The following is a 27,099-nucleotide window of genomic DNA, read 5'->3' on the forward strand; positions in this document are numbered from 1 at the left end:
GTAGATAAACGTAAAGCACCTTTCTCTATCTTCTTATTTTCGTCAAACTTCTCGGCCGAGTAAAGCTCTGTCTTCCTCAGTTAGATTTGTGTTTCCTATTGTACCCCGTCCCAGAATCCTTTGTTAGCCGCGCTTGAGACACACCGCGGGGTAATGCCCCGCTCTTGGCCACAATAACCGAAGTTGAGTAACCGGAGATGATTACTATTCGCAAGCCGACGGAAATCTGATAGAGATCTCGCTCGCGAGATATTGCTTTCATTGCTGATAGATGTTGACGTAAGATATAGACAGCAATTGACCAGCTTCAGCGAAACTTGTGCTTTTGCCGAACAATATATAGAGACTGCCAGGTCCTTGCTTTCACTGTAAAGCGCTCTAAGTCGCCTCTTAAATATGCCTGTTCCTGTTCATGGCCCAGTTTCTTCAGAACTCCCTGGAGTGGAAGTTGAACTTGTCGCAGAATCGGCATCAGATCCAGAGTTGCTGCTGCATCGAGTTCTGTCGCGCGACCAAAATCGAAATTCTGCAGACGTCCTAGTGCGCATTCCCACTGCAAAGTCTACTTACTCGACTGATCATCCATATCCTTCAGGAATTGTACTTTCTATCCCCGAGAAGGAGGCGGATGAAAGGACAGTATCAGCCTCAGCGCGCAAAGAAAAGGACTCCTTTGATCATGGAGGCGATTCTGAAGATGGCTCTCAATGCACGACTGAGGCTCGCGAACCGCCTATTCTGCTTGATTTCGCGCCAGACGACCCTACTGACCCTCGCAATTTTTCACCAGTACGGAAAATGGCTATAGTCGTCATATTAATTATCAGTTTACTCAACGCAACCTTTGCTTCGTCACTAACTTCTGGCTGTTCTACTGAGATTCGAGAACAGTTCAATGTCGCTTCCATTATGACCTCTTTGTTAGTTTCTTTATATATGGTCGGGTATGTTATCGGCCCTTTATTTTGGGCCCCGTTGTCTGAGCATGTTGGACGGAAGTATATTATATTATCTTCGTTTTCGTGCTATTTCGTTTTTTCGATTGCATGCGCTGTAGCTCCAAACATTGGCAGCCTGATTGTGTTTCGCTTCTTGCAGGGTCTTTGTGCAACTTGTCCTATTGCTGTTTCTGGCGGCGTGTTCGCGGACATATATTCGGATCCAATCAAACGTGGTCGTGCCGTGGCTCTGTTTTGCGGTGCTACAATCATGGGAGCCTTAGCTGGTCCGTTTATATCTGGCTATATTGCGACTTCGTATCTAGGTTGGCGATGGGTTTTTTGGATTAATTCTATTTTTGCAGGAGTAACCCTTGTATTTTTATTAATTATTCTTCCAGAAACATTCAGGCCAGTCATCTTAGTGCGACGGGCTGCTGTCCTGCGGAAAAGCGGGGAAAATGTAGTTGCGGCATATGAACTGGAGGACAAGACTTTGAGAGCTGTAGTATTGCACGTGTTACTGCGTCCAATAAACATGCTATTTCAAGAAGTCATTGTTGCTGCTGTATGCGTCTATGTAGGTTTTGCATACGGATTGCTGTACATGTTTTTCATGGCATATCCGATTATTTTCCAGGAATACAGAGGAATGTCTCCTGGCAAGGGCGGTCTGATGATCTTACCCAGTAAGTATTCATTAATTTGCTTGGTTCCAGGTTCTAATGTCATTGAAAGTTGGAATTGGCGCAATCCTTGTCACTATTTGTCATTATCGGTATGATATCTGGGTCCAGCGTCAGCGCACTGCCGGTAAAGTCATTTCACTGGAGCATGATCGACTGTTTGTCACTAGTATTGCGAGTTTTGTTATGCCGATTGGTATCTATTGGCTTGCATGGACTTCATATAAAAGTGTACCATTTGGAGTTACTATGCTGGGAGGTATATTTTTTGGATTTGGATTTTGTTCGTTATTCATAGGGTTTATGAACTATGTTACGGACTGCTATAAAATCTACGCGGCCAGTGGCCATGGAATTATGAGCGTCACCCGAAGTTTGATTGCAGCAAGTTTTCCTCTGTTTGCTCCGGCAAGTAAGTATAGAAATGCATATTTGTTTGCTGGGTCTGACTAATAGTGTACCATCGTATGGGAATTCATTGGGCAACAACTCTGTGGGCTCTCCTAGCCACTTGTTTGGCTCCAATTTCATATTTATTTTACAGATATGGCCATCTCCTACGAGCAAGAAGCAAATGGGCTACCGCTCTTGCCAAGCAGAATTTATAAATATTTTCGTGTAGTTGGGTCTCTTTTTTTGACTAGCTTTCAAGAGTGTCCATGGGCGCGGGTAAACAATTTGGTGGGCTAACTCTGGATATGGTGCATCTCATGGATCCGGTGTATTTTTGTATTTACGCTTTTGTCTTCATAAATTGATAATTTATATTTTTATGTTGTACTGATTTAATATTGAGTCATAGGGAAACACATAAGGTGTTCTTGGTACAAGATCTGGCATAGTTAAAATAATGCCGAAATCAGCTATTTGGCACGTGAAACCCATGCGTACTCGTACCATACAGATTCTATAGAGAAATTCTAACGTGGAATCGTTCTTTTTTCATTAATAAGTAAAATCGATCATAATTTGTTCAATATATGTTATTATATATGTCTCAATATATATCCTGTAAGAATTGAACTTGCGGAATTTACTGAAGTCGGTGCTAATAATACATATATAGTTGTTCGATATTTCAGAAATTGGGTAGCCCTAATCACCGACAAGCCAGTATTATTACTTGAAATGGATAGATATAGTGTGATATAATTTAAATCTAAATTAGCTGATGATAAAATAAATTATATGTATTGGAATTCAAAAATAGAATATCTAGTTGCACAAGAATTAAGCCTGGTCGATCAAAAATACTATTGTCAGTATTACATACACGTGCTAATCTGTAGACAGTTCATGTAAAGTAAAGGCACACTACATTGGACAAAACTAATGCATTGCTTTGTTGAATTATAAAATCAATATTACAAAAATTCATCAATATTGACGGCCAGATCACTGATAACACCAACTAGCCTAGAGCTAGAGAGGCAAAATTCAATATCAAAATAAATCCATTCAGATTTGATTGTCAAAGCTCAAATGACATAGAAGTAGTATTTGGAAAATGGCGGTTACTTTGCAAAACACAAATATTTAGAATTGGGAAAGTGGCCGACCTAACACCAAATGTAAACAAGTACTACGAGTATATATTTACTCCCGATCTCCATGAATCTTGATTTTTTCCTTTCTTCTTTCTCTACTGGAATTGTATATTTACTTCTGTATCATTATTGCTCAGTCATATTTTTATTACCAGCCCTCAACTCAGGTCATCTCCCAGTATCTCATTCAGTATGCCTGCTACTAGAAATAAAAGATCAGGTTTATCTCCACGTCGTCGATCTGCATCTCCTCAAACAGTCATGTCTTCTACTTCGGATATCATGCCAGAAGAATTGGCAAAAAGCTTTAAAGGCTTTCACAGCATTCGAATCGCTACGATGGACGCCTCCGATAAAGCCTTTGTCCACGTTTCAAAAATGGGATTCAAAACTATCGCTCGTCGATCGATGGAAGGTGGAAAAAATCGTGCTGTTCGCTCAGAAGTCATTGTAAACGGTGGAGTTAAACTTGAATTCCTTTCTCCTATGATGCCTCTCACCGACAACTGTGAAGACTTTAATTTGCGAGAATCGGAACTTAAAGAATTAACACGTCTTTCTAGGTTTCTCGAGGTAAGCTGGTCATTGACGCGTTTACAGCAATGCAAAACTCTAATACAGTATAGAAACACGGTGAAGGTGTCATCGATGTAGCATTTGACGTATCTGAGTGCGAACCTCTTTATAATTGGGCTGTCACTCATGGTGCTAAAAGTATATCTCCTCCAACAGTATATGAGGATCAGTACGGCAAAGTTATAATTGCAGCAGTATCCACATATGGTGACATTTCACATACTTTCATCCAGTCAGGGAAATATTATGGACCTTACTTGCCCGGATATGATATAGTTGTTTCAGAAAGAAATCCAGCAAATGAACAGTTTGGTCGAGTCCACTTTGTAAGTGTCGACCATTGCGTTGGTAACCAGAACTGGGGACAAATGGCAGGTGTATGCGACTACTATAGGAAAGTATTTGGCTTTCATAAGTTCATCTCTGACGACGACTATAATGTTGTAACTGATTATTCTGCACTTGAGACAACTGTGATGGCATCTGATAACGATGTTATTAAGATGCCAATCACCATGCCTGCGAAGGGAAAGAAGATGTCGCAAGTTGAAGAATACATTAAGTACAATAATGGTCCCGGTGTCCAGCATATTGCACTATGTACAGATAACATCTTTGAAGCTGTGGCGCACATGCGTGAGCGTGGAGTAGAGTTTATTTCTGTACCACAAGAGTACTATATTGATCTCAAAAGGCGCATAGCGGAGTACAAAGGCCCTGCGATGAAAGAAGATTTGGCAGAGATCGAGCGACTTAACATCCTCGTTGATTTTAATAAAGACGGATACCTGTTCCAGTTATTTGTCAAAGATCATTTTGCCAGTCGTCCGACACTGTTCTATGAGATCATCCAACGCGAAGGTGCTAATGGTTTTGGGGGAGGCAACTTTCGTTCACTATTTGAGAGTATCGAGCGGGAGCAAGCCAAGAGAGGAAATCTCAATTGATCGCAATCAATCGATTTGATTTGGAGTTAGGGTATTGGTAGAGACAATAAGGGTAGTCAATAGACGTTAGCCCATTAGGGTGCTCTTAGGGATCAATAAAAATTTGTAAACTAGAAAGTAGAATTTAAAGCAGATCTATATTACTGAATAGAGCTTCAGAATCTTGCTTTATAAGGATTCCAAGTTCGACTTAGTCACATGTTTGGGTACCAACCACTTTGTGGTGACTGGATGACAGCCATAATGGGGCGAGGGAGCATGTTATGCCGTAGAACTGTAGTTGAAGCAACTGCACGCTTTAATTTCATCATTCGGAACCAGACAAATTACAAGAGTGACTTTAGATCGAAGTGAGTCAGAAATGAGATTGTGATTTGATTGGTGCGCGGAAATTCTAACGGAAGTGCAGGATCGTAAACGCACTCTGGGGTGCCAATCCACGGAACGAACAAACGACCTAGCAAAAGATAGCTTGCATTAACTTACACAGTCATGGATTCTACAGTTAAAGAAAATTCCTCAAACACAGTTCCAGTTACGACAGTATCGGTGACTTCAGCACCGCCCTCGACGGCCTCTACATCCGGAGTAATTAGTGCGGTGAGTGGACAGAGCATAGTTCCACCACGGTCGCCGAGCTCACCAGCTACACCTCGGGGTCGAGGAAGATCATCGTCTATTGCCGACATCATTGCTGCTCCGCCTCCAGTGCGACCATCACCTGCACGTAGTAGTCGTGCTGCGGTAGAGAGCTGGCAGACTGTGAAGCTAAAAGTATTGATGCAGCATGATCGACTTCTTAGTATTACGGGTGATGTCGCAGTTGCCGCGGCCTATGAGATGATGATCGAAAATAATTTCACGTCTCTACCTGTGTTAATGAAACCTAACGAGGATAACACTGTGGCAGAGAGTTTTGATTTTTCTGACATCGCCTCGTTGCTGCTCTTGGTCATGGGCCATCTTAAGCCGACAGATGGATCAGTTGTTCCCCAGAACCTGGAGGAATATGTTCAGAAGGCGCGCGCAGGATTTGATGTCCCGGTTTCGTTTGTACTTGACCTGAGCCCTCGAGAACCTTTTGTCACGCTTCACTCTTCTGACACAATTTTGACAGCTGTAGACATGTTTGGTCGTGGTTTACATCGTCTATTGGTGACTGATGATGCTGGTCGTGAGTTTATGGGTTTGCTGAGTCAGCGTCGTCTTCTGCGGTATCTGTGGGATAATGCGCGGTCGTTTCCTGATCTTGAGCCTTTGTTACAATCGACTATTCAGGATTTAGGAATTGGATCAGCTAATGTTATTTCTATTACTGGCGACAAATTGGTAATCGAGGCGTTGGAGATCATGCATAAGGAATCGATCTCTTCTGTTGCGGTCGTTGATTCAGATAATAACCTCTTAGGAAATATTTCAATTGTCGATGTTAAGAATTTGACAAAATCTACCTCGGCTCACTTATTGCAAGCTACTTGTTTACAATTGCTCACTGTTATTTTAAGTGGTCGAGGTCTTGAGAACGGAAAGGACTCGTACCCTGTTTTTCATGTTACTGGTTATTCTACCCTAGCTCATACAATTGCCAAACTGGTTGCAACGAAATCTCATCGTATGTGGATAGTTCAAGGGAATACTTATAAGACTCCCTCGACGCCCTCTACACCTCAAAATACGACTGCATCATCCTCTCCAGCATCTACCCCAGCAGCAGTGAGTACGTCTCCGAAACTTGTACCAGTGGCCTCTCCGGTTACACAACTTTCTGGATCTCGAGCTCATGGAGGAAAAGTTACTGGGGTAGTGTCTTTGACTGATATTTTTTCTGCCATTGCTAAATCGGCAGGAAAAGGCGATGTAGACCCTTCTGAAGCAAGACGTCAGCGCCGTCGAAGCTCATCAAGTAGTGTCCGCAGTTTCACACTTGATGCAAATGCTAGAAGAAGTGTTAGTATTGAACGAGGGCCTAGCTCGGGGAGTTCATTTGGGCCTCGTGGTTCGATTGACAGGGGGCAGCGGAGGGTGTAGTATTTTGGAATTTTGGATCATGCTGAGTCGCCTTAAGAGACTACGATTCCATTGTGCATTTTGTACATTGAGATCCCTTGAAAAATATTTTACACTCTTTTTATTCATTTTTGAATCCTTCAATTTAAATGTGTTCGAATTTTAATCAATTTCAATATCATGTCGTTGTATCAAAAATACCTGAAAACTCCAATTTAGACCCGCCCATTTTAAAATAAATCACAAAATATAATACATGTACAAATTAGTTCAACAACCATGATAGCCCAAGTCCCAAAATTACCGTGCTGAGGGCGGATGCAACCGCGACGGCAGTCAAAGTGTTGGAATCCAAGGTCTTCATTCGCTTTCTGGGCTGTTCAGAGCTCGAAAGCTGAGTAATGTTTACATCTGAAGGTAAAGACGAAAGTTCTACTTCCGAAAATGGCCGCTTCAGAGGATAAGATTTTGTTGCACCAGGTGATTCGCTATATCGGTCACAGTCTTGCAATATTTTGGAAACAGGAAAGTCAGTAACGTGATTGGTAGAAGTACAGACCGAAGAGGTTTCAAGGGAAACAGAAGATAGAGTATCTGGTAGCTGGACGGAAGGTAAGTGATGGCTGTTAGCAAGCATATCAGAGACTGCAGAAGCCATAGCCTGATCAAATTCTTCGAACGAATCTTTCGAATCTTGTGAATCTTGTGATTCGTTCGGAGGCGTTGCTAGATCGGGAAGTAGGCATTGAGAACTGAAAATGTCAGTCAACAAATGTGTCGAATCCAAGTCCGGAGTCATATGCTGTGACGTCCCTTCTTCTGCAGAAAAGAGCGGGAATAGGTCATCCGCATAGTCAGTAGCCATCTGACTTGAATTGTCAGTAACAGAATAATAGGCAGCTGAGCTCTGAGATTCAACCTCAGACAGGGGAAGGATGTTCGCAGTGGAGATATTTTGAGAACGAACAGAGGAAGGGTTTGATGAAGACTTCCGCTTGGAGGAGGCACGAATGGAATCTTCGTCAACATTTATGAATTGAAACTGATTGCGCAAAGTCTGAGATGGCGACTTTTGCACAGGAGGTGGGGATGGAGACAGAGGATACAATGACCGATCGATTGGTTCGGGTAGGCGCTCATCAACTGAGAAGGGAATGAACTTGTGAGTTTTTTGCGTCTGCCAAGCAAGGCCAGCAGGAGCGGTAATGGGAGAGGCAACAGTTGTCGCAGCACCAGTAGCATTAGCATCAGATCCAGAGGAAGAAAACAACATATTTGACTTTGGTGCCGGGTCTGCAAAGGACTCAGTAGGAGCCGGTCTTCGACGCATTTGCTCAAGCATGGCTTGCTGCAGCATCATCTTGTCCTGCTGGCGAGCGAGCAAGTCGTGCTGTAGTCTGAGCATATCCTGTATTGAGTCTGGCGTCTCACATGTGCCAGATGGTAGCGATGGAAGATCAATAGCCGGGATTAGTGGAATCTGCGCCGAAGGAGGAGCAGGCTGTGGAACTTCATGAATAAGATGGAGACTGGTGGTTCTTCGCGACAGAAGCGACTGCTGGTAAGCCTTCAAACGAGATATGTAAGCCTTCGTATCGTTGTCCTCTCGCTGGAGCATTTTGCAGAAAAATGTGCAAGTCCGGACCTCAAAGTGTCTATAAATAAGCGATGATTAATTATTTTGCTGAATAATTGTGAAGTTGACACAGTTCGATCATTGCACGAAACCAAACTAAAAACCAATCTCAAATTTCGTCGGATCGGGAAACCCGTTCTTGACGCAATTCCGAAGATCGCCTTTCACTCACATGTGACTCGAACTGTGATTAATTTCAGTCTTTATCACGTGACTCTGAGATGGGTGATCGGATTAGGGTTAACATACGGTCTGCAAGAACCGTAAATGAAGGGCACGTGCACGAGAAGGGTGCAGATGGAGCCAGAATGGCCTAATAAAGTTCCTAGATGTGGGCGCTACTAAACTGGGTGAAACATCCCGACGCACCCGCCTAGCCAGCTGAACCCCAAGCTTGCCCCAGGATGGACGATGGTCCCCAGTCGCTTATCTGGCGCTGTCTCGCACTCTGGCAGACAAGCACTTTCATCGTCACCACTTCTCCCACTTTTTTCGAACCTGTTCGATCTGTTATCTTTCGATCATCGCGTGCATCTGTATAGTTGTGCTCTGTAATTAGATAATCGGCATCACCTTGGTCACGGCGCGCACAGCGTAGAACAGGATTCGCTTGACTCTAAATGGCCACTCTGGCCCACGCTCACCAACAGCAGCAGCAGCATGCCTCCGATCCGCATTCCCCCGCTCAATCCTCGTCGTCACCCACTTCGCCAGCGCCTTCCACTCCGCCATCTCACTCATCTTCTCAGCAAGCCTTGAATCCATTGAATACGCTGTCGATGTCCTTAGATTCTGCGTCTTCTGTGGTCGATTCCGTCTTTGCAGTTGCGTCACATGCCTTCGATCCGGCCACGCATGACGGTCTTCTTCTCGCCATCTCACGCTCTTCTTCCCCATCTCTGCCTCAGCTAGCCGGGTCATGTCCTTCCTCGCCATCCTCGCCAACGCCCCCAGAGAGACTGCCGCGACAATCACCAACTCCTCAGGATGAAGTCGAGAATATGTTACGTGACATTCATCCTTCCAGCATGCACCCTACTGTCCTGCGTCGTCAGCCCGCTGTGATATTCCCTTCCACCACCGGCACACCTGTTGTCTCGACTTCTACACCCACTCAGTCGCCTATATCTCTTTCTCCCGCACCGTTATCACCATCGTCATCATCAGCATCTTCGCCGTCGCCCTCATCCTCTCCATCGCTGTCTCCCTCGCAGGCTCCACCGACTTCGCTTCTCTACCCTCCGGACTTGCTCTTCCCTCTGATCTCTCCCTTCCCTCCTATTCGGGCAATTCGCGCATCTCAGTTAAACGATGCCTTAGCTCAGATTTCACGCCAGAATCTTCCACCAACTGGTCATGTATTTCCTTGGCTTCATGGTCTTCATCCCCAAAATTATTATCAGCAGGCATTTTTAAATCGTGACGGCGCTCATGCAAACTATACGCCGAACAATTTCCGCAACATCACTCTGGTCAAGCTTGGCTCGCAGGGAACAAGTCTTCTAGTTGGCTCAGTCTCTCATCGAGAGTTTTTACCTGATATCAACTCAGGCAAAGAAGGTTTTCTCAATCTCGATCCTCCAGAAGGGGTCGGTCTTCGCAATTTCTCTATTCAAGTTGCTAAGATTGCTACTCTGTCTGATATTGTTGTCTATTCCAAGAAGGGGCAGCCTTCTGAAAACGTTCTTGCTCTTGCCAAACGCATTTCTATGGCTCAGCGATATCATCGTTCGATTACTCCAGGCTGTCCCGAGTTTAACACCTTTGTCGTTGTCGATCCGTTTAAGGTGTTTGAGACTTCATATCCCCATCTTGTGGCTATATCTTCAAATGGGAAATGGAAGGATTGCGCGCGTGATTTTATTTACCATGAGCGCTGTGAAGTTATAAACATGTCTGCTGCATCTGAAATTACCAAAGGCGTGTTTTTTGGAAATGCGCGTGACGCTCAGCTAGATGGAGTTGATGTTGGCGAAAAGCTCATTCCTTGTAACTCGATCGATGTTGAGCAATCGACAGTGGCAACCAAAGAATATGATTCGGATACTACGTATGAGAATAGTCTCGGCGACGAAGTGATGATAGAGGGAGATTTGGGTCCAAAATTCGATATCTATATTGAATGTTATGCTTCCGCAAATATTGCTACGCGTCAATACCTCGACTCAATAGATAGCAAGTTTTTCCAGACAGAAACGGATATCGATTTTCGAAGCAATCTTGTACATCTAGAATTTCCCTCATCAGGATCGCTTCCGCTTGGAAATTTGACTGATCGAGATCTAGATTTATTTGTTGACTTCTGTGAATGGATCTATAAGCACGCCCAAGCTGGGCGGAAAATCTTGCTGTACTGTTCCGATGGATATACGGAAACGAGTTTATTGGGTCTGTCATATTTGATGTACTCTTCAGGAGTCACTGCACCACAGGCGTATATAGACTTGCATGTAAAATATTGTCGTGCTTTTTTCACGTTCCCAGCAGACGTTGTGTTTCTAAACCACATTCAATCGCGGATATTGATGAGGTCCCCGGTAGCGAATGATCTTCAAGTTGGCAAGTCTATTACTTTGCCTACCTGGTTTATGTCTCTCGATGGGAGTCTTCCATCTCGAATTTTTTCTCACATGTATCTTGGTAGTTTGAATCATGCTAATAATCATGGGCTTTTGCGTGAATTGGGGATCAAGCGAGTGCTCAGTATTGGAGAGAAAATAAACTGGCGAGTAGTCGGCGAAAGTGAGGAATGCACAGAGCTTGACCCAACTCTCGAGACAGTGGAAGGATTTTCAAAGATCATGTATGTGGATAAAGTTCAAGATGACGGAATTGATTCGCTTAGTCGGAGTATTGAGTCTTGTCTTGACTTTCTTGATGAAGGATACTCTAAAGGTGAGCCTACACTTGTACATTGTCGAGTTGGAGTTTCAAGATCTGCTACGATATGTATTGCGGAGGTTATGCGCCGAGAGAAGATGAGTCTTCCCCGAGCGTACATGTATGTGAGGACCCGGAGGCTGAACGTGATTATCCAGCCAAACCTTAGGTTCATGTATGAATTGATGAAATGGGAAGAAGAAGAAGTTCGGCGAAGAGGCGGTGAACGAGCCTTAGTGGACTATCGGCGGGATATGGAATGGGCACATTTGTGCCGGGAGATTGCAGCTATGAATAAGATATACATGGTCTAGAACGCTAGGACGGAGTTTTTGATACGGAGTTTGCGACACTGATTTTTTTCAACATATATTATTTATCTATATTGAGAGCATTTTATTATGATGATTTTGTTTATGTTTTGTTTATGAATAGGACTGCTTTTTGCATGACTAGTGGGTTCGATTTTGCAGCTGGTCAGGAACAGGTGATTGAGTTGGATTGAGATTCCAGGAAAGGCGTACAAATGAATTGGATGGAAAGAGAGGAATATTATTAATAATTGGGGCACAATGGTGTGGGAAGATATGTAATGGATTGAGGAGTTTGCTGAGTACTGCAAGTAGGGTGGACTATGTTTAGCTATTGATTTGCTTTGGAATATCTATAATAAATGACGCGTGCATTAGAATCGACAGAGTGAGGAAATTGCGAGCCTTGAATACAGTTGAATACATGAAGTAAGTTTTTGAGACCGTTAGAGCTTTACGGGTCCACAAGAGGCCGAATCATGCGTGCAATAAGGGTCCCGGTCTGACTACGCTGCCGTTGGGATAGTGTGATTAACTGCCCGAGATAGCGGGAATTAGTGGGCACAGTCTAAAGGAAAAGCAACAAAAGTTATGATCTATACGGACACAAATAATAGAAGCCAAAACACCGTTGAATACACCTAACCATAAGCCATCGATAATAAAAAACACAGCAGTGAATATACTAAAAGTACCGAGTACTACCTAGCCCAAAAGATCCAAAAAGTAAGGGAAATCATGAATCTGACCCAGCTAGTGGTAAACAAGCGTCGGAATAATTTATAGGAGAAGATTATAGCATCTCGACCTCTAGACTGTTGTCTACAACGATGTAATCGTTTTTCGAAGTGGATTTCAAACTTCCGGTGCTGAGTCCCACCTGAGGAGAGCAAAATGAAGAAGCAGAAGACTGAGATCTGCCCCTAATTATAGAAGGTCTTTTTGAAATCGAACTGCTCATTTGATTTTCTTTAAATTTATGATCTGCCGATGATCTTGTACCAATAGGCGTAGAATGTCCAACATCAGGAAGATTAGCAGGGCTAGCAGGATCAGCAGAATCAGTAGGATCGGCAAGATCAACAGAATTAGCAAGACCCATCGAACCAGAATCAGCTGAGATCATATTCCTAGATGAGATTCTCATTATATCCGTCAACGCGTAGTTAAAACATCTCCACAAGTAGATCGCTAGATCATAGGCCAGGAGAACAGCAGAAGGCCCCATAAAGATAAACGCAACCGTAAGCTGGTCGATCTATTAGTTTCGTCTACTTTCTGCGATGATTTTTACCCACCAAAATTCGCGATATCCAAATTTCCAAAAATCCTAGGCTGTCAAAGAAATATATCGTCATGTTGACAGGTGTTGAGCTATATCTGTCGTGGATACGTCTTCAACTCAATAATATCTCGAGACGTTCTGCAGCCAGAGCTAGAAAGATACGGTGGACAGAATACCACGATATTATAGGATGCCAATCAAAATATGATCATGCTGTCGCGATGTCGAAAGGAATTCAGGCAAAGGAGATTTTCAGTACAGAGATTAGAGAGAGATTATTGCGACTTCCACGACCTCTGTTAGAGTAAAATAAATTGTGACAATAATCTTGCGCCGCAGAGCCTCCGATTACGGTGGGGCGCATCGATCAAAATAAGATCAACTACCATGATCGCGGAGCACGTAGACAGAGCTCTGGCGCCATCAGTATTTACTCTCTGATTATCTATTCTGTCGTTGAAATCTCATGCCTTCGCCTCCAATTGCCTTGATTGTTGCTGCAACACAGCCATCTCTAGGTATTGGCTCATGTGGAGTCCTACCTTGGCGATTAACCACAGACATGGCATTTTTCCGAAGCTTGACCTCTGCTAAGCATTTCGATTCCGCATCGTTCGGTATGCCGGCTGTTATCATGGGTAGAAAGACCTGGGACTCAATTCCACCACGGTTCAGGCCAATGAAGGACCGTCAGAACATTATTCTCTCACGCACATCGGAGCAATTCCATCCAGGCGTGAAGACATATTCATCTTTGTCCGCAGCTGTCTCTGCGCTCAAGTCCCAGACCCCTCCGCCTTCTGCGATCTTTGTCATCGGGGGAGCCGAAATTTATCGCGAAGCGCTATCCACATTATCCGGTCCCTTGCATATCTTTCTCACTGCCGTAACACCTTTACACGGTGAGCAATCCTTGAGTTTAGACACGTATTTCCCTGACTTCAGATCATCTGGGACGTGGAAATTGCTACCAAAATCACAGCTGAAATCTATTCTTAGAAGTACTTATAATGCCTCTCAGGCTGCTGAGCTTGTTGCTGAGCAGATGATTATTGAAAATGGACATGAATATGATTTTACCATATGGGAAAGATCGTGATTTTTTCAATATTTTGCCAAAATATCATACTTTACAAGCAGGTCTCTATATCTAATTTAGAAGTCTAGACGAATCCGGTTGAGCTGAGTTTCAATTTCGCCATTGCACAGAAATTTATTCATCATGAATTGATTACTTCTATTTCATTTAGATCCAAAATTTCAATATTTTGAACTCGTGCAAGCTGGCATTCATGTGGGTGAACGATTTGTACTAAATAAAGTATGAATTTTTAGGAGAATTCCAGAATGATCTGAAGTCAAACAGTACATGCTGTAATTTTAGCATTACTATAAACAGAGCACAACCCAAAATAGATCAAGAAATAGGTTAATTGAAATTGACCAGAACTATAGTCAAAGAGAGCGCATAGATAGAGAACTAAGGTATATCATTAGCTGAACTAATAATGCAGAGCATAGCATTCGATAGCAATCCAGCATGCGAACTCATGATTAACCGCAAAGCTCAGATCTGACTACGTCAATTGACTCTCCAAATTTATTTAGACAAAATTGCCTGAAAGATAACAGCTGAAGCTGAACCGTTGTTGCAGATTCTGTGGCTCTACTACTTACCAAACTCAACTTCGGCATAGTCTTCATTTGACTTTTACATCCTCGAAGTCATTGCCAAAATCTAATATCCAGATACAATTCCAAATCACTTCTCAAATAGTCCATGAAAGCTTGAGGTACTAATTCTGTAGCCAAAGTTCGATCGGACAAAATGGAATGAAACCGTCTAAACCATGGATATCCAGTCTTACATTTGAGTGGGCGATCCATAGCCAGCACGTATTAGTTGGAGCTATCAGGGACTGAGTAATCGAAGTCGTGGCAGAACGATCTCATTATCAATGGATATATTGTGTGTTTCAGCAGACTCAGCTGGACGCACATCATTTCTTATATGATCGACTCGATTAATAGAATGTCGTAAAGAAGCATGGATAAGCGGCAATGAGTACTTCCAGTCAACATATTTCAGAACCTCACCACAAGCAAACACTGGAACTGGTCAGCTGGTCATATATCTCCAGACATATACTGGATCACCATATGCCAGTAGTGTAACAAGTAGGGAAATTGGGACTGACATTTTAGTAAACCGGGAAAGTAAACAACCTTCGTCTTCGAGGGTTGGTTAGCTAGGGCAGACCATAGATTCTTTATTCCAATTCTTCTCAATCATAAGTCTACCTTTAGAATTAGTATTTCTAGTTTGTACTTTAGTTAGTTCCTCCTCATGGCTTTCCACAGCTTGCGTTCCACTATTAGAATCTCAATCCGGTCCTGTCGCACTACAACTTTGATGTTCAGCAAGTGAACGATAAATTTTGATGGTAATCGAACATTAAAGCCTACATCATAATTCACAAATAAACACAGAATACCAAGGTAGAAGGTAGAATAAAGCGACGCGTTAGCTATGGATTTAGGAGGACGCGTGATCAGGTGACTGTATGTGGGATTAAGCGGGAGTGTAGGGGGAGGGAGAGGAAAGGAAGGGGTGAAAATAGGAAAATGGTTTTAAATGTAGGTGAATTTGAGGAGATAAAGAAGAGGAAGAAAGCAAATGAAATCAGTTGCGGTCATACCTAGTAGAAAGCACAGAACCCCGTCAGATTTTCTCCAGTTAAGCTACTATGGGCTCACTTAGTACTGCGGTGGGAGACCACGCTGGAATCGTGAGTGCTGCAATTATTTTTAATATTTTTGAATGATTCACTGAAATTATTTACTAATAATTGTATCAAAACGAGGTTCATAATAAATATGCCGCCTCATATTGAACTATTGGGTAGTATGAGTTTCCTTAGAAAGCGTCTAATATACTGTGATAGTATGGGTTCATATGTCAGTTCGCTGCAACAAAACTTCAATATATTGCTATGGGGTATGACTAAAATAGGACAAAAATATAAAAAAAAATGGATATTATACGAGAGAATTCAACAGAACGACAAAATTCTTCAGAACCGAATACTACTAGTTGGTCACATTTCAGAATATGAAAATATTAGCTATGAGCTCGTGTACGAGACTACTGAGTCTAAAAGTTAGGACTTCTATAGGCAATCGTGGATTATGACATAGAAAGAAAATTAGAAAAAAATTAAAATCCCTCGGATGGAGATTTACGTCTTATTGAAAGTGTCTTAGACACTAAGTAGCTAAGGACAGAAAATTATAATACTGGACTGGATTAAAAATGGAAGTGAATGAGAGGATAATTAGATTTCCGGATAGGGAATCAGTTCCAGGCGCGATCTCTTCCAAAGCCTCCCTCTAGACCCCTCTTAGAGCAATATTTAAAGGCACAATTTCGCTGCTCTTTGAATTCAAAGCTTCTTCCTTATTCTCATTGATAAACTAAGCGCTTGAAGGCACTAAGAACACCAGTTAAATTCAGGTTGACTAAGTCATAGTATCTGGATTTTAATTTGCTTGCTGCTATCCATCTTGCTTGCAACAGCCTTAAGTGTATTAGCAGTTCTCGGCTCCAAACCGAATAATTTGATACGCAGTATTCTACCCTCATTTATAAAAGCAAGCACAATATTGCTGAATAAAAAACTTCGCAAAGTATAGATTAATGGCAGGATCTGATAATATTCAGGAATCAGAGCAATTTGGTGCTACTCTTGGTACCAACGATCCGATTCAGCCGACACCTCGCGATTTAATGGGCCTTGAGAAACAGGATAAAGACTCAAACATAATAAGCCAAGAAGCTATAATTGAAAAACCGAAATGGAACAGTTCACGACTACAAGTCTGCCGTGTATTCACAGTATTTGCTGGATTTATGCTGTTGGGAATGAACGATAGCGCCCTGGGTGTGAGTGTTACTCCCAACTTAAAATGAAATTCGCTAACCGCTTCTTTAATCCAAACAGGCTCTAGTCATCTCGGTACGGGAATGAGTAGAACTTTCCCACTAGATTTCTGCTAACAAAATATAGCTGGAAGACTGGTATGACAAGACATATACAATAGTATCGGTTTGCATGCTTATGCCCACGATTGGGTTTATAAGTGCTTCGTTCCTCAATACTGCGCTTCACAATCTGGTAGGTCGGCTTGGAGTCTCCATTATAGGCGTTTCTTGTCTGATAATTGCATTTTCTCTTGAATGTTGGGCGCCGCCATTTCCACTCTTAGTTGTTGCATATGCAATTGGAGGTGTCGGATCAGGTACTATTGTTGCGGCGTGGAATGTTTTTATTGTATCGTTAGAAAATGAAAATGAGCTTATGGGAATATTACATGGCTTTTATGGAGCGGGAGCAATTTTGAGTCCTGTTATTGCTACGGCATTGATTTCAACTGGCGTCAAATGGAGCTATTTTTATTGCATTCTACTTGGCTATGGAGTGTTCTTATTGACTTCAGTTGTAATTGTGTTTAGAACTGAGAGTGCCTCTAAATATCGGACTGAAAACGAAAGTCCCTTCCATGGGACTGAAGTTAGTCAGCAAGTGAATTCCAAAAATGCTTTAGTGGAAGCTCTAAACAACAAGTACACCATTCTGGCTTGTATGTTTTTGTTTTGCTACATGGGCCTTGAGGTGTCGATTGGCAATTGGACTGTTACATTCATGGTGACCGAAAGAGCAGGAAAGCGAGCTGAAATGGGTACCGTTGGCTCGGGGTTCTGGATTGGCTTCACAGTCGGCAGAATAGTACTTGGATTCATCACTGGTCGCATCGGTGAAAATGTCATGATCACGGTATATTTTATTTTTGCGATCGGATTTCAATTACTTTATTGGTTGGATAATACAATTGTTGGATCAGCTGTTGGAGTGGCATTGGTTGGATTTTTCATTGGCCCTATGTTTCCAACTGCGATTCTAGCAATCTCGCGTATTCTTCCAATTCATTTGCACGTAGCCGGAGTAGGATTTGCTTCGGCAATCGGAGGCGCTGGTTCAGCAGTATTTCCATTTATTACGGGTGCGATTGCTGGTAATAGAGGAGTTTGGGTACTTCAACCCATTGCTTTATCCCTCTTGATTTTTATGAGTTTGTTATGGATCGTCGTTCCTACGATTGAGAGTTCTGGTTTGAGAGATAAAATATTTTGGCTTATATTTCGACGGGAAGCTAATTCAGTGGTTAGGAAAAGTCCGGTCAAGAACCAATGATTGATCTGAAGCTCTTACGAAATATTTATCTGAATAGTTATGCTAACTTAATAAAATGCACGTGAGTACGAGATAATTTCTCTAACTTAATCTGAGCCTAGGAATTACAATATCTAATCAGAGTTCAAGCTGTTGAGGTTCTTGCTGCATAAAGGTATCGTCAATGTTCGAGTTACTCTGCATTAAATTTTCCTGCGGCCAACCGTCGAGTCACAAGCATTTTGACTGACACGACAAGTCTTCAGGCAGGCCGTCCAAGTAATACAAAATGCTTGTAAAAACGCCTAGAAATCTTATCCTGCATACAAATACGATCGAATTGGTGAGATTTTTGTAGATTTACACATTTCAAGACTGCATTTGAGAACAATCCAAGTGTCTCGGCTAAACTAGTGCAATGTCCTAAACGGTATCGGCCAATCCAGCAAAGAGAGTGGTCTGAGGGTTCCGAATGCAATGAAGCTAGTCGATTTACCGCTCGATCCATCAAGGAAATTTTGCGCACTGAGCCAACTAAAACTCACTACTCCTTGAGGTGGTGCGCAAGCTTTAAAGTGAGAGCCAAGACCATCACTAGAAATAGCGAAATAAAAATTTATAGAGGATGGTATTTAGCACTCCAGAGAAAGAAGGAGTGATGTTTATAATTGACTCACGAAGACTTGAGACATTCGTGACTCCGGAAATGAACAGCGTGTTACTACCCAAACTCGAACACGACTCATTCGAAGTCAGTTTCTGTTTCATTTTCCACATTTCCGTAACTTCAAATTACTTCTGCTGCCTTGAAGACAGCAGAATGAGCATATTAGTAAAATATTCATTATTAAAGTGCGTAAGGCTGTACACAATAATTCGTCACATACGTTTTTATTCCTGATTGACCAGAAGTCTGGTTTGCTTCTTCGGCTCAGATTTTCCGCGTTTACTGTTAGACTATAATAGCATGGAACAGACATTGCAGTAAATGGATTAGATAAAAAATGCACTCGGGCATAGTGAGTTGTTTCATAGCGTATGCCGACGGACAGTGCTTATCTATTTATCTACAATTATGGGAACGTCACAGTTTATGTCTGACAGGACAAGCGCGTAATGCCCATGCTAGTTTGTTGGTAAGTGATGGTACGATCATGCACAAGACTTCGGGTCCTCTTTCTTTTACCAACGAAGCCTGGAGACGATGCCAGTCTAACTGATTTATTCTACTTCAAAAGTATGAATTCTCAGTCTAATCTTAAACACACTGGAAGAATTTCTTAAATTATACCCAAGCAACAACCACAATCATTAACATAACAGTATCGTGTAGTGCGAGAGATTAAGTTTGCATCCGAGCTCCTTTCCACCGGGTTTTGCTGTCACGAGCCTGGGCTCTCGGTCGGTCATATCGAGTGCCATATCTAGCACTGAACAACGTGTCTATAAACAACGTGCAAACAATGACCACATAGCAATCACGTGATTATATTCCTGGTGGGGAAAGGACAGCTACATAGAGGGACGTTGCGCCAACTTCTGCTTCCTTGGAATTGTTCTGGATTCTTGTACGCGATTCTTGTACGCAAGACCAATATGGCGTCCGAAGTGCAACCCATTGAATATGACGTGCCAGAAGAGAAAAACAATATTCAATATCTGAGTCCGAATGCTTTATCTGATGGTGCCGAATGTGCACACTTGTCCGAAGACGGTCAAGACTCTACATCCAAGGCTACAGCTAAGCGGCCAACATGGAATGGTACTCGCCTACAACTTTTTAGGACTCTTACAGTATTTGCGGGGTTTGCACTATTGGGTATGAATGACAGCGCTTTAGGAGTAAGTCTAGTATATTAATTTAGGAGGAGAGCTTTAACTAACTTTAGCTTACAGGCACTTGTTATTTCAGTAAGTGTTATTTTCATGATCTGGTATGGATGATACTAACAGCAGCCAGCTGGAGGATGCATACGACAAAAGTTACACATTAATTTCCGTATGTATGTTGGTTCCAACCATTGGATATATGACGGCCTCAGTTTTAAACACAGCAGTCCATAACCGTGTTGGACGATTTGGAGTGTCGTTGATTGGCATGGGCTTCTTGATAACTGCATTCGCTCTTGAGTGCTGGGCTCCTCCTTTCCCTCTACTGGTTATTGCTTACGCCATCGGTGGATTAGGAACAGGAACGATAGATGCTGCTTGGAATGTGGTCATTGTTTCTCTTGAAAATGAAAACGAGTTGATGGGGATTCTTCATGGTTGTTATGGAGTGGGAGCTATATTGAGTCCTCTTATTGCAACCGCTATGATCTCTGCAGGTATCCAATGGAGCTATTATTACTTTATTTTGCTGGGCTTTGGGATTGTTATTGCAACAATGGCCGCCATTGTATTTAGAGGAGAAACAGCTGCAAAGTATAGAGCGGAAGGAGAACAGGCGGCGGAAGTTTCAGCAGAAAATGGGACGAAAGTTTTGAAGAAGCGGAACCCTGTTATTGAAGCTCTTTCAAATAAATATACAATTATAGCATGCCTCTTTTTATTTTGCTATATGGGTCTCGAAGTTTCTATTGGTAACTGGACTGTTACTTTTATGGTCACAGAGCGGGCTGGACAACGTTCAAAAATGGGTGCCGTTGGCTCTGGATTCTGGATAGGCTTTACCGTTGGTCGTATCATTCTTGGATTCGTTACGGGTCGGATAGGTGAAAACGTTATGGTTTCAATTTACTTTGTCTTCGCGATCGGATTCCAGTTATTGTATTGGCTTGACCACTCTATTGTTGGATCTGCGCTTGGTGTTGCATTGGTCGGCTTTTTCATTGGCCCTATGTTTCCAACAGCAATCTTAGCAGTCTCAAGAATTTTGCCTCTTCATCTTCATGTTGCTGGAATCGGATTTGTTGCTGCTTTTGGTGGTGCTGGATCCGCTGTCTTCCCGTTTATCACTGGTGCTATTGCTGGGTCACGTGGTGTCTGGGTTCTCCAGCCTATTGCCCTTGCGCTCCTAATATTTATGAGCCTTGTGTGGATTGTTATTCCTACTGTCGAGGAATCAGGTCTACGTGATAAGATCGTCTGGGTTCTATTTAGACGTGAGGCTAATTCCGTTGTTCGGAAAAAATCTGCTAAGAATCAGTAGTTTAATTTCCGTTTAGTATTTTCAGGTTGATTCTCATTCAGTTTTCAGAATTTCTTTAATGTACATAGACCATTGACATGTGATAGTTTAGTTTAATATCTGTATTTAGTTGATTATTTAATGTGCTTTTAACTCAGTCGGCTTTACTTTGTGGAAAGCCATACTCACAAAGTACACTAAATTCTAATACTAACAATTAGGGTCAATATCTCAAAGTCTTGAAGAACGGGAATCTCAAGTCCAATGATCCAGCAAAGATATAACAAAGCACAATTTGGACAAGATTGCATATAAGAGGGCAGTAGTTTTAGAACCGCTCTTACTAGTTAACAGCACAAATAGATAATTTCGATTTTGTATTAGCTGTTCGATAACTTCCGGACATAGTTATATGTAACCAAATATTATTCATCTAGGGAAGAGGTTTCAAATCCGCTTTCTCGCAATTCAGACTTCCACTCTTGCTCTATGTCGCGCCCGAACCTATTAGGTAATGTAGCTGGAAGTTGTAGCTGTGGTAGTGGTCGACCTCGACTGGAAGGAGGAATATAAAAATGCGCAGATGGATGCAAGGCATCTGTACTTACGGAAGCAATGTGACCGGTCTTGGAAAGCTTTCGCGAAATGCTTTCGGTCTCAGAAAGGGGATAGCCAGCGATACTCGATTCATCATATTCAGACGATAAGGATAGTGCAGGACTAGATACCGTAGGCATTATTGCAGGTAAACTGCTGAAGCTCGCTGGTTGAGTTCCAACAGTTCTTGGATCAAACGATCGAACCGAGGGCGCAGGAGATCGTGCAGAGCGAAAAGAGTCCGGCATAGGAGAGCACGATCGAGATCTAGATTGAGAGCGAGAACGGATAGTGCTCACTGTCCGCCTCATATTCAGGGGACTAGGAATAGTAGGTTTGCGCGAAGTATACGTTAAGTCAACAGCAGAGCTAGAAGGAGATTGATCTAGTATATGTGCAATGTGGTATACTTCCCCATCAGGCCGAATAGCTGTTGGAGCCAACACACGAATTGGCTGACTATGAGTATCAAAACTAGCCTGACTTACATCACTGACTATTGGAACCATTTTCTGTCCTGCAAGACTGGATCCGGAATTATCTGCACTCTGGAATATTGTATTACTTAAGTTATTTTGCCGATCTGTGGATTTGTCAGACTCCAGTTCTGAAGATGTACCTGTAACTGGCAATAAAGGCTTAGGAATTTTTTCCGACAAATCGCTGGAAGTACCATATGAGGGAGAGCTAGCATCTCCTGCAATTTCACCGTTTGTGAATACTTGGTTGCTTTCCGAATGATATTTTTGATGTTCACGCCGTCGCTTTCTTACATTTCGCCGCCTATAGTGCCGAATCATGCGTGCCAATATCGTACGTATTGTAGACCACATTAACAGGCCCATGACAAATGCTGTCACGGGAATAGCAATTGACCAAAAATACATAGTAGTGTTTTCCAACGCTCCGAATTCAACGAAATTCATACCGAAGTAACCAGTCAAAAACGTTAGAGGTAAGAAAATAATGGTCACAATTGTTAGTTGCTTCATTGCCTCATTCTCCTGAACTGACATTGTGTTGAAAATCTAGAAGAGGAGGAAGGATGAGTATATAAGCTCAATTTCCAATTACATTATACTTACTAAATTAATCATATTCTCTGTTGTATGTCTCATCAAATCGATATTATCAGTGAAGGATAGCACATGGTCTGCAACGTCAGAAAGATAAAGTTTTGCAAATTCAGAAATGCGACCTCCAGCTAACGTAATTTCGGCTCCAACTTTTGCATGATCTCGTAATGTTTGTACCAGAGTGTAAATTGGTAATAAAGTCATACGCAACATCGATAATTCTTCGGAAAGTATATGTAGGTCACGAGTGTGTGCAACTGAGGGGGAGGTGAGAACATCCACTTGTAGTTCCACTATATATCTTTGATATTCAGAAATGATATTGAAAGCTATATCAACGACACCGTCTAATATTGCTTGCAACAAAAGTGATGCCTCAGGATATTCTCGTAGCAAGGTACTTGAAGAAGTTATTCGTGCCAGAATAGGTCCCTCAACATCTTCAGCAGAATTCTCAAAAAAAGAAATCACAGTGTTATCCTCAATCAAAAATATTGAGACCTGCTCAACAGCAACAACTTCATGAAAGCGCTCCAGAGTGCGTCTGAGCATGAGCAGTTCAGGATCCATATTTGGATTATTCCATTCGATCATTGTCATCATGTTCTGCTCTTGCATTAGCCGTGATAAATTTGCATTGATTGCCATTGAATCCAAAATCTTCTTTTTCTTTCCCAGCAATGGACTCAGCAATCTACTAATAGTGCTATGCTGAGTTAAATTTGCATAATAAGAATCAACAGCTGCTGTACTGATGAGTTTGTGTAAAGGCAGTGTGCAGAACGTTTGATTTCGGTAATGATCTGCTTTTGCGCGCTTGGGTACATCGACCATATCTTCAATTGCTAGAGGATGTAAATTGTAGAACTCAGCTAGGCATCGAACCACATCCCACGAGAGACCATTAACATTTATCCAACGAACACTCGCCCAATCCTGCTTATCATTTAAAAAGTTTTTTATGGTGAATTTGTCAATTTTGTTAACAATTCGGTACCGATCTTTCGAATAGTCAACAATCGTGACCATGGAATCGTCACCGAGTTCAACGACAGTGTTGCGGACATCGATACCCGGCTCCCAGCCGACCTCTCCGCGGTCCGATCTTGCTGCTTTGTAGTTACGCTTAGCACCCCAATCGTTCCATTCTCGCTTCAAGAGTTGATTGATATTCCGAACTCGAAGACCAGCTGAGGCACAAGTCAGTTATGTATATCTATTATGAGTAATAACTCAAAGAAACCGTTGATATACGAACTCTTTGCGGAAGCAGTGGGATTACTAGCTGAGGAAATATTCTGAGTTTGATCTATATCCAGGCTGACAGCTCCAGCATCCTTATTTCTAGATGGCGTTGAGATTTTGCTTCCTGGTACAAAATTTGTGGTTTTAAATTCAGCTTGTGAAGACTTCTTTAGGCCCGATTCATCTCGAATCGTGTATGGTTGCGAATCGTAGTAGTTCGATGTGGTCGGTGGTGGATCTAGCCCAACCTTTGAGTCGTATATAATAGGTATTCTCGGTCTGCTCCTTGGTACGACTCCGGAAGCGGAACCATCATCTGTGAATTCGGGAACCTGCGGACGGGCGAATATGGATAAATGTCTTTTAGCTCGAGAGGAAGAAGTTGAAGAGGGATTTGTTGAGACATTGGACGTCGATTTGCGTAGCGACGGCATGACTATTAATATAATCCTATAATTCAGTAATCATTTCTCTTTATGAAAACTGATATTGATTTCATGAACTAATCTGTTACAGAAATATGGCTCTTAGTTCGACTTCAAGGGCACCGCCTAAACAAGTTCGACTTATATCTCAAAACCCTCACATCAATCGAGCTTAGAATTTGAGCATTACACTCTAAACCCCAGAAGTCCCAAGAAATGCAAATATTGGGAGGGAGAAGTCCAGGCTGACCATTGAAAAAGGCAAGATAGAAGCTGATACGGTTGAGGAACAGTTAAAATAGTGGATGATACGGGTCAAGCACAAACACTATGGATTAGTTGCGGTCATACCTAGTAGAAAGCACAGAACCCCGTCAGATTTTCTCCAGTTAAGCTACTATGGGCTCACTTAGTACTGCGGTGGGAGACCACGCTGGAATCGTGAGTGCTGCAATTTTTATTTTTCATTCAATTGTTACGGACATGTTTTCTGAAATTAGACAAATTAATGAAGAAAGACGTTATCTAGCGAGATCTGTAGAGGGAGTTGAAGGAGTTTATTCGATGCTCTCCAAGGCAAAAATAACACGTGATGATGGCCGACTTGGTCCACTGGGCTGCAGGAATTAAAACATTATCATCTATGAAATCACAATACACCATCCCTATTTACTAAGCGACCTGCTCATTTGAAATGCTCCTTGAAAATTTCAATCGTCTCAATTTTTGTGGTATTTTTTCATAGAGTCCTTTCATGCTATGCTGCTTTCAGCCATGATTCTACCGTAATTTGGATTTGATCATATTTCAATATGTGAGGGAGGGATTCTCAGTCATTCGTTTGAATTTCATTGACTCCGTGAATCTAGTCCCCCTTTAGGATATACATATTTTAAGTTACAGAACTGGTTGTACTTGGAGCACAAGGAACACAAAACTAAATTATCAACAACTCAAAACAAATTAAAGTAGAATCAGAATGCGTTTACATATGATTAAAATTCTCCCACCTTCAAGCCAAATCCTTCCAGAGGTACTTCCAATCGAGCTGTTCCAGCGTAATCTACTCCACTTTGGTGAACTGTGTTTCCCCACCAAACCAACTTCGTACCCGTATATTGAAGTGTCAGAAAAATAATGATACCGCTGATCGCCACACCAGCAGACAAAGCAGAAGTAAATACATAATTATATTTTGACCACCATCGAGTATAGTAGCGTTTAATATAGAAATTGAACACGAAACCGACAATTAGGCCCGGCGTGTAAAACGAAAGATTGTAAGTGGCTCCCCAATGAGTGAATCCGTTAATTATCAGAACTGGATGAATATATAATGCTTTCCGGACATATCGCTTCACAAAATATGCAGGTATAGCCAAGGCAGCTCCTATCAAGAAGCACCACTTTAGCTCTGAATAGAGCTGTCCAAACAGACGTATTGGCCCCACGATACCATACATAACAGTTTCTGCATAGAGTGTATGGGGAAACGTACATGTGAATTTGTCCGTCTGGGTATAACTGCAAAAGTCTTTAATAGAACTAATACTGAAATTGACCACCGCAACAGTGATGAATGATTGTATGAGTACCGCGGAAATCTGAGCTCTGAATACTGCACGAGGAGGAAGCTTCACATAGTGACCAATCTTCTGATCACTAATGAATGACTCAGCCTGAACATCGATGTTGTTTCCATACAAGCGACAAAGCATGTTAGCTAGACCGTTCTGAGGACACATATAACCTGTGATGATGACTGCGAAATAGTACACATTTAACTCATAACCGGTCACGGAGTAGACAACAGTACTGGGTACAATGAGAGCAAGACTAACTAACAATATTACCACTATCGCCCAGACTGGAGTGTCTGCAGGCCAGCATTCGACCGCAATAACGCCGAACACAAACGAACCAATTAAGACAATCAAATACCACCAATCAGGGACTTCGACATACTTCTTCATCATTCGAGTATGGGGATCATTAAATTGTTCCATGACGGAACGCTTGGGATTGCGAATGGCAGCATAAAATCCTTTTAAAGCATCCCAGAATAGTTTCCGCTCAGTAAGCAATACATACACAAACGCAAACACATACAAGGCAAAAGAAGCTCCATTAAAAATAATATTGCCTGCTGAGATATATGGAGGAGAATAACTTTCGTATCCGGCTTCGTTCAAAGTCATTCCATTAGTCACTCGAGAGATATTATAGGAGAGACCGTTGCTATCATATAATTGACTGGTATTGATGGGGAGGTAACCAGTCCACTTGTAGTTATTCCAATAGAGCCCAATTATAAGGAATGAAGCCATAAGCATCCCCGAATATCCGTTTACCAAAGAGAAAAATGGTACTGTGAGCGGAACCGAATAATTGATGACAGACCAGTCGAACGTTGAGATTGGGTTAAATCCCATACCAGTGTATGATCCGGTGATAATCGCAAGCGTCTTGTTCTGAGGAGCTATCCAGGTCATCCAGTTGAAATAGCTTAGTGCCTTGAAGACGTAATTGGGAATGAAGAAATAACAAAATGAAGAGATGATTGTGACAAAAAAGAACTTATA

General features: G+C 42.2%; 11 protein-coding genes across 11 annotated transcripts; 7 read left to right on the forward strand and 4 right to left on the reverse strand.

Annotated features, from left to right (window-relative positions):
* Positions 1 to 396: 396 nt before the first annotated feature.
* Positions 397 to 2,232, forward strand: V1516DRAFT_630617 (major facilitator superfamily domain-containing protein; the record flags this gene model as incomplete). The annotated part of the gene is made up of 3 exons (XM_066919936.1): positions 397 to 1,627; positions 1,677 to 2,036; positions 2,081 to 2,232. The coding sequence occupies 3 exons, from the start codon at positions 397 to 399 to the stop codon at positions 2,230 to 2,232; spliced, it is 1,743 nt and encodes a 580-aa protein (XP_066774711.1).
* Positions 2,233 to 3,453: 1,221 nt separating this feature from the next.
* V1516DRAFT_697653 (Glyoxalase/Bleomycin resistance protein/Dihydroxybiphenyl dioxygenase) lies at positions 3,454 to 4,694 on the forward strand (the record flags this gene model as incomplete). The annotated part of the gene is made up of 2 exons (XM_066924098.1): positions 3,454 to 3,744; positions 3,798 to 4,694. 2 exons carry the CDS (start codon positions 3,454 to 3,456, stop codon positions 4,692 to 4,694), a joined length of 1,188 nt encoding a protein of 395 aa, XP_066774712.1.
* Positions 4,695 to 4,977: 283 nt separating this feature from the next.
* Positions 4,978 to 6,913, forward strand: V1516DRAFT_657463 (uncharacterized protein). Its single transcript, XM_066920359.1, has 2 exons — positions 4,978 to 5,044; positions 5,104 to 6,913. The coding sequence occupies exon 2, from the start codon at positions 5,187 to 5,189 to the stop codon at positions 6,720 to 6,722; it is 1,536 nt and encodes a 511-aa protein (XP_066774713.1). The 5' UTR covers positions 4,978 to 5,044; positions 5,104 to 5,186; the 3' UTR covers positions 6,723 to 6,913.
* V1516DRAFT_682658 (uncharacterized protein) lies at positions 6,818 to 8,423 on the reverse strand (the record flags this gene model as incomplete). The annotated part of the gene is made up of 1 exon (XM_066923459.1): positions 6,818 to 8,423. A coding segment is annotated over exon 1 (1,348 nt), but the record flags the coding sequence as incomplete, so codon positions are not given.
* A 372-nt stretch (positions 8,424 to 8,795) lies between these two features.
* On the forward strand, positions 8,796 to 12,023 carry V1516DRAFT_682659 (uncharacterized protein). The gene has a single exon (XM_066923460.1). It carries the CDS (start codon positions 8,958 to 8,960, stop codon positions 11,529 to 11,531), a length of 2,574 nt encoding a protein of 857 aa, XP_066774715.1. The 5' UTR covers positions 8,796 to 8,957; the 3' UTR covers positions 11,532 to 12,023.
* Positions 11,927 to 13,082, reverse strand: V1516DRAFT_143210 (uncharacterized protein). Its single transcript, XM_066918643.1, has 2 exons — positions 12,827 to 13,082; positions 11,927 to 12,777 (listed from the first exon to the last, which is right to left on the reverse strand). Exons 1-2 carry the CDS (start codon positions 12,884 to 12,886, stop codon positions 12,322 to 12,324), a joined length of 516 nt encoding a protein of 171 aa, XP_066774716.1. The 5' UTR covers positions 12,887 to 13,082; the 3' UTR covers positions 11,927 to 12,321.
* Positions 13,083 to 13,279: 197 nt separating this feature from the next.
* On the forward strand, positions 13,280 to 13,912 carry V1516DRAFT_688156 (dihydrofolate reductase-like domain-containing protein; the record flags this gene model as incomplete). The annotated part of the gene is made up of 1 exon (XM_066923773.1): positions 13,280 to 13,912. One exon carries the CDS (start codon positions 13,280 to 13,282, stop codon positions 13,910 to 13,912), a length of 633 nt encoding a protein of 210 aa, XP_066774717.1.
* Positions 13,913 to 16,127: 2,215 nt separating this feature from the next.
* On the forward strand, positions 16,128 to 18,065 carry V1516DRAFT_699535 (major facilitator superfamily domain-containing protein; the record flags this gene model as incomplete). Its single annotated transcript, XM_066924115.1, has 3 exons — positions 16,128 to 16,756; positions 16,815 to 16,829; positions 16,881 to 18,065. The coding sequence occupies exons 1-3, from the start codon at positions 16,511 to 16,513 to the stop codon at positions 18,063 to 18,065; spliced, it is 1,446 nt and encodes a 481-aa protein (XP_066774718.1). The 5' UTR covers positions 16,128 to 16,510.
* A 1,553-nt stretch (positions 18,066 to 19,618) lies between these two features.
* On the forward strand, positions 19,619 to 21,649 carry V1516DRAFT_682673 (major facilitator superfamily domain-containing protein). The gene is made up of 2 exons (XM_066923461.1): positions 19,619 to 19,886; positions 19,941 to 21,649. The coding sequence occupies exon 2, from the start codon at positions 19,981 to 19,983 to the stop codon at positions 21,193 to 21,195; it is 1,215 nt and encodes a 404-aa protein (XP_066774719.1). The 5' UTR covers positions 19,619 to 19,886; positions 19,941 to 19,980; the 3' UTR covers positions 21,196 to 21,649.
* V1516DRAFT_143201 (uncharacterized protein) lies at positions 21,398 to 24,721 on the reverse strand. Its single transcript, XM_066918642.1, has 3 exons — positions 24,106 to 24,721; positions 22,857 to 24,037; positions 21,398 to 22,799 (listed from the first exon to the last, which is right to left on the reverse strand). Exons 1-3 carry the CDS (start codon positions 24,524 to 24,526, stop codon positions 21,600 to 21,602), a joined length of 2,802 nt encoding a protein of 933 aa, XP_066774720.1. The 5' UTR covers positions 24,527 to 24,721; the 3' UTR covers positions 21,398 to 21,599.
* A 791-nt stretch (positions 24,722 to 25,512) lies between these two features.
* On the reverse strand, positions 25,513 to 27,099 carry V1516DRAFT_630592 (OPT oligopeptide transporter protein-domain-containing protein; the record flags this gene model as incomplete). Its single annotated transcript, XM_066919935.1, has 1 exon — positions 25,513 to 27,099. A coding segment is annotated over one exon (1,587 nt), but the record flags the coding sequence as incomplete, so codon positions are not given.

The sequence above is a fragment of the Lipomyces oligophaga genome, assembly GCF_038497815.1.
Source record: "Lipomyces oligophaga strain CBS 7107 unplaced genomic scaffold V1516scaffold_14, whole genome shotgun sequence".
NCBI lineage: Eukaryota > Fungi > Ascomycota > Lipomycetes > Lipomycetales > Lipomycetaceae > Lipomyces > [Lipomyces] oligophaga.

Coding starts and splice junctions, on each gene's coding strand:
- V1516DRAFT_143210 (XM_066918643.1), bottom strand. CDS start 12,886: ATGACGATATATTTCTTTGACAGCCTAGGATTTTTGGAAATTTGGATA. Junction 12,778..12,826: donor TTTGGATATCGCGAATTTTG/GTGGGTAAAAAT, acceptor TAGATCGACCAG/CTTACGGTTGCGTTTATCTT.
- V1516DRAFT_657463 (XM_066920359.1), top strand. CDS start 5,187: ATGGATTCTACAGTTAAAGAAAATTCCTCAAACACAGTTCCAGTTACG.
- V1516DRAFT_682659 (XM_066923460.1), top strand. CDS start 8,958: ATGGCCACTCTGGCCCACGCTCACCAACAGCAGCAGCAGCATGCCTCC.
- V1516DRAFT_143201 (XM_066918642.1), bottom strand. CDS start 24,526: ATGCCGTCGCTACGCAAATCGACGTCCAATGTCTCAACAAATCCCTCT. Junction 24,038..24,105: donor TCCCACTGCTTCCGCAAAGA/GTTCGTATATCA, acceptor CTTGTGCCTCAG/CTGGTCTTCGAGTTCGGAAT. Junction 22,800..22,856: donor CAGAGAATATGATTAATTTA/GTAAGTATAATG, acceptor CTCCTCTTCTAG/ATTTTCAACACAATGTCAGT.
- V1516DRAFT_682673 (XM_066923461.1), top strand. CDS start 19,981: ATGGATGATACTAACAGCAGCCAGCTGGAGGATGCATACGACAAAAGT.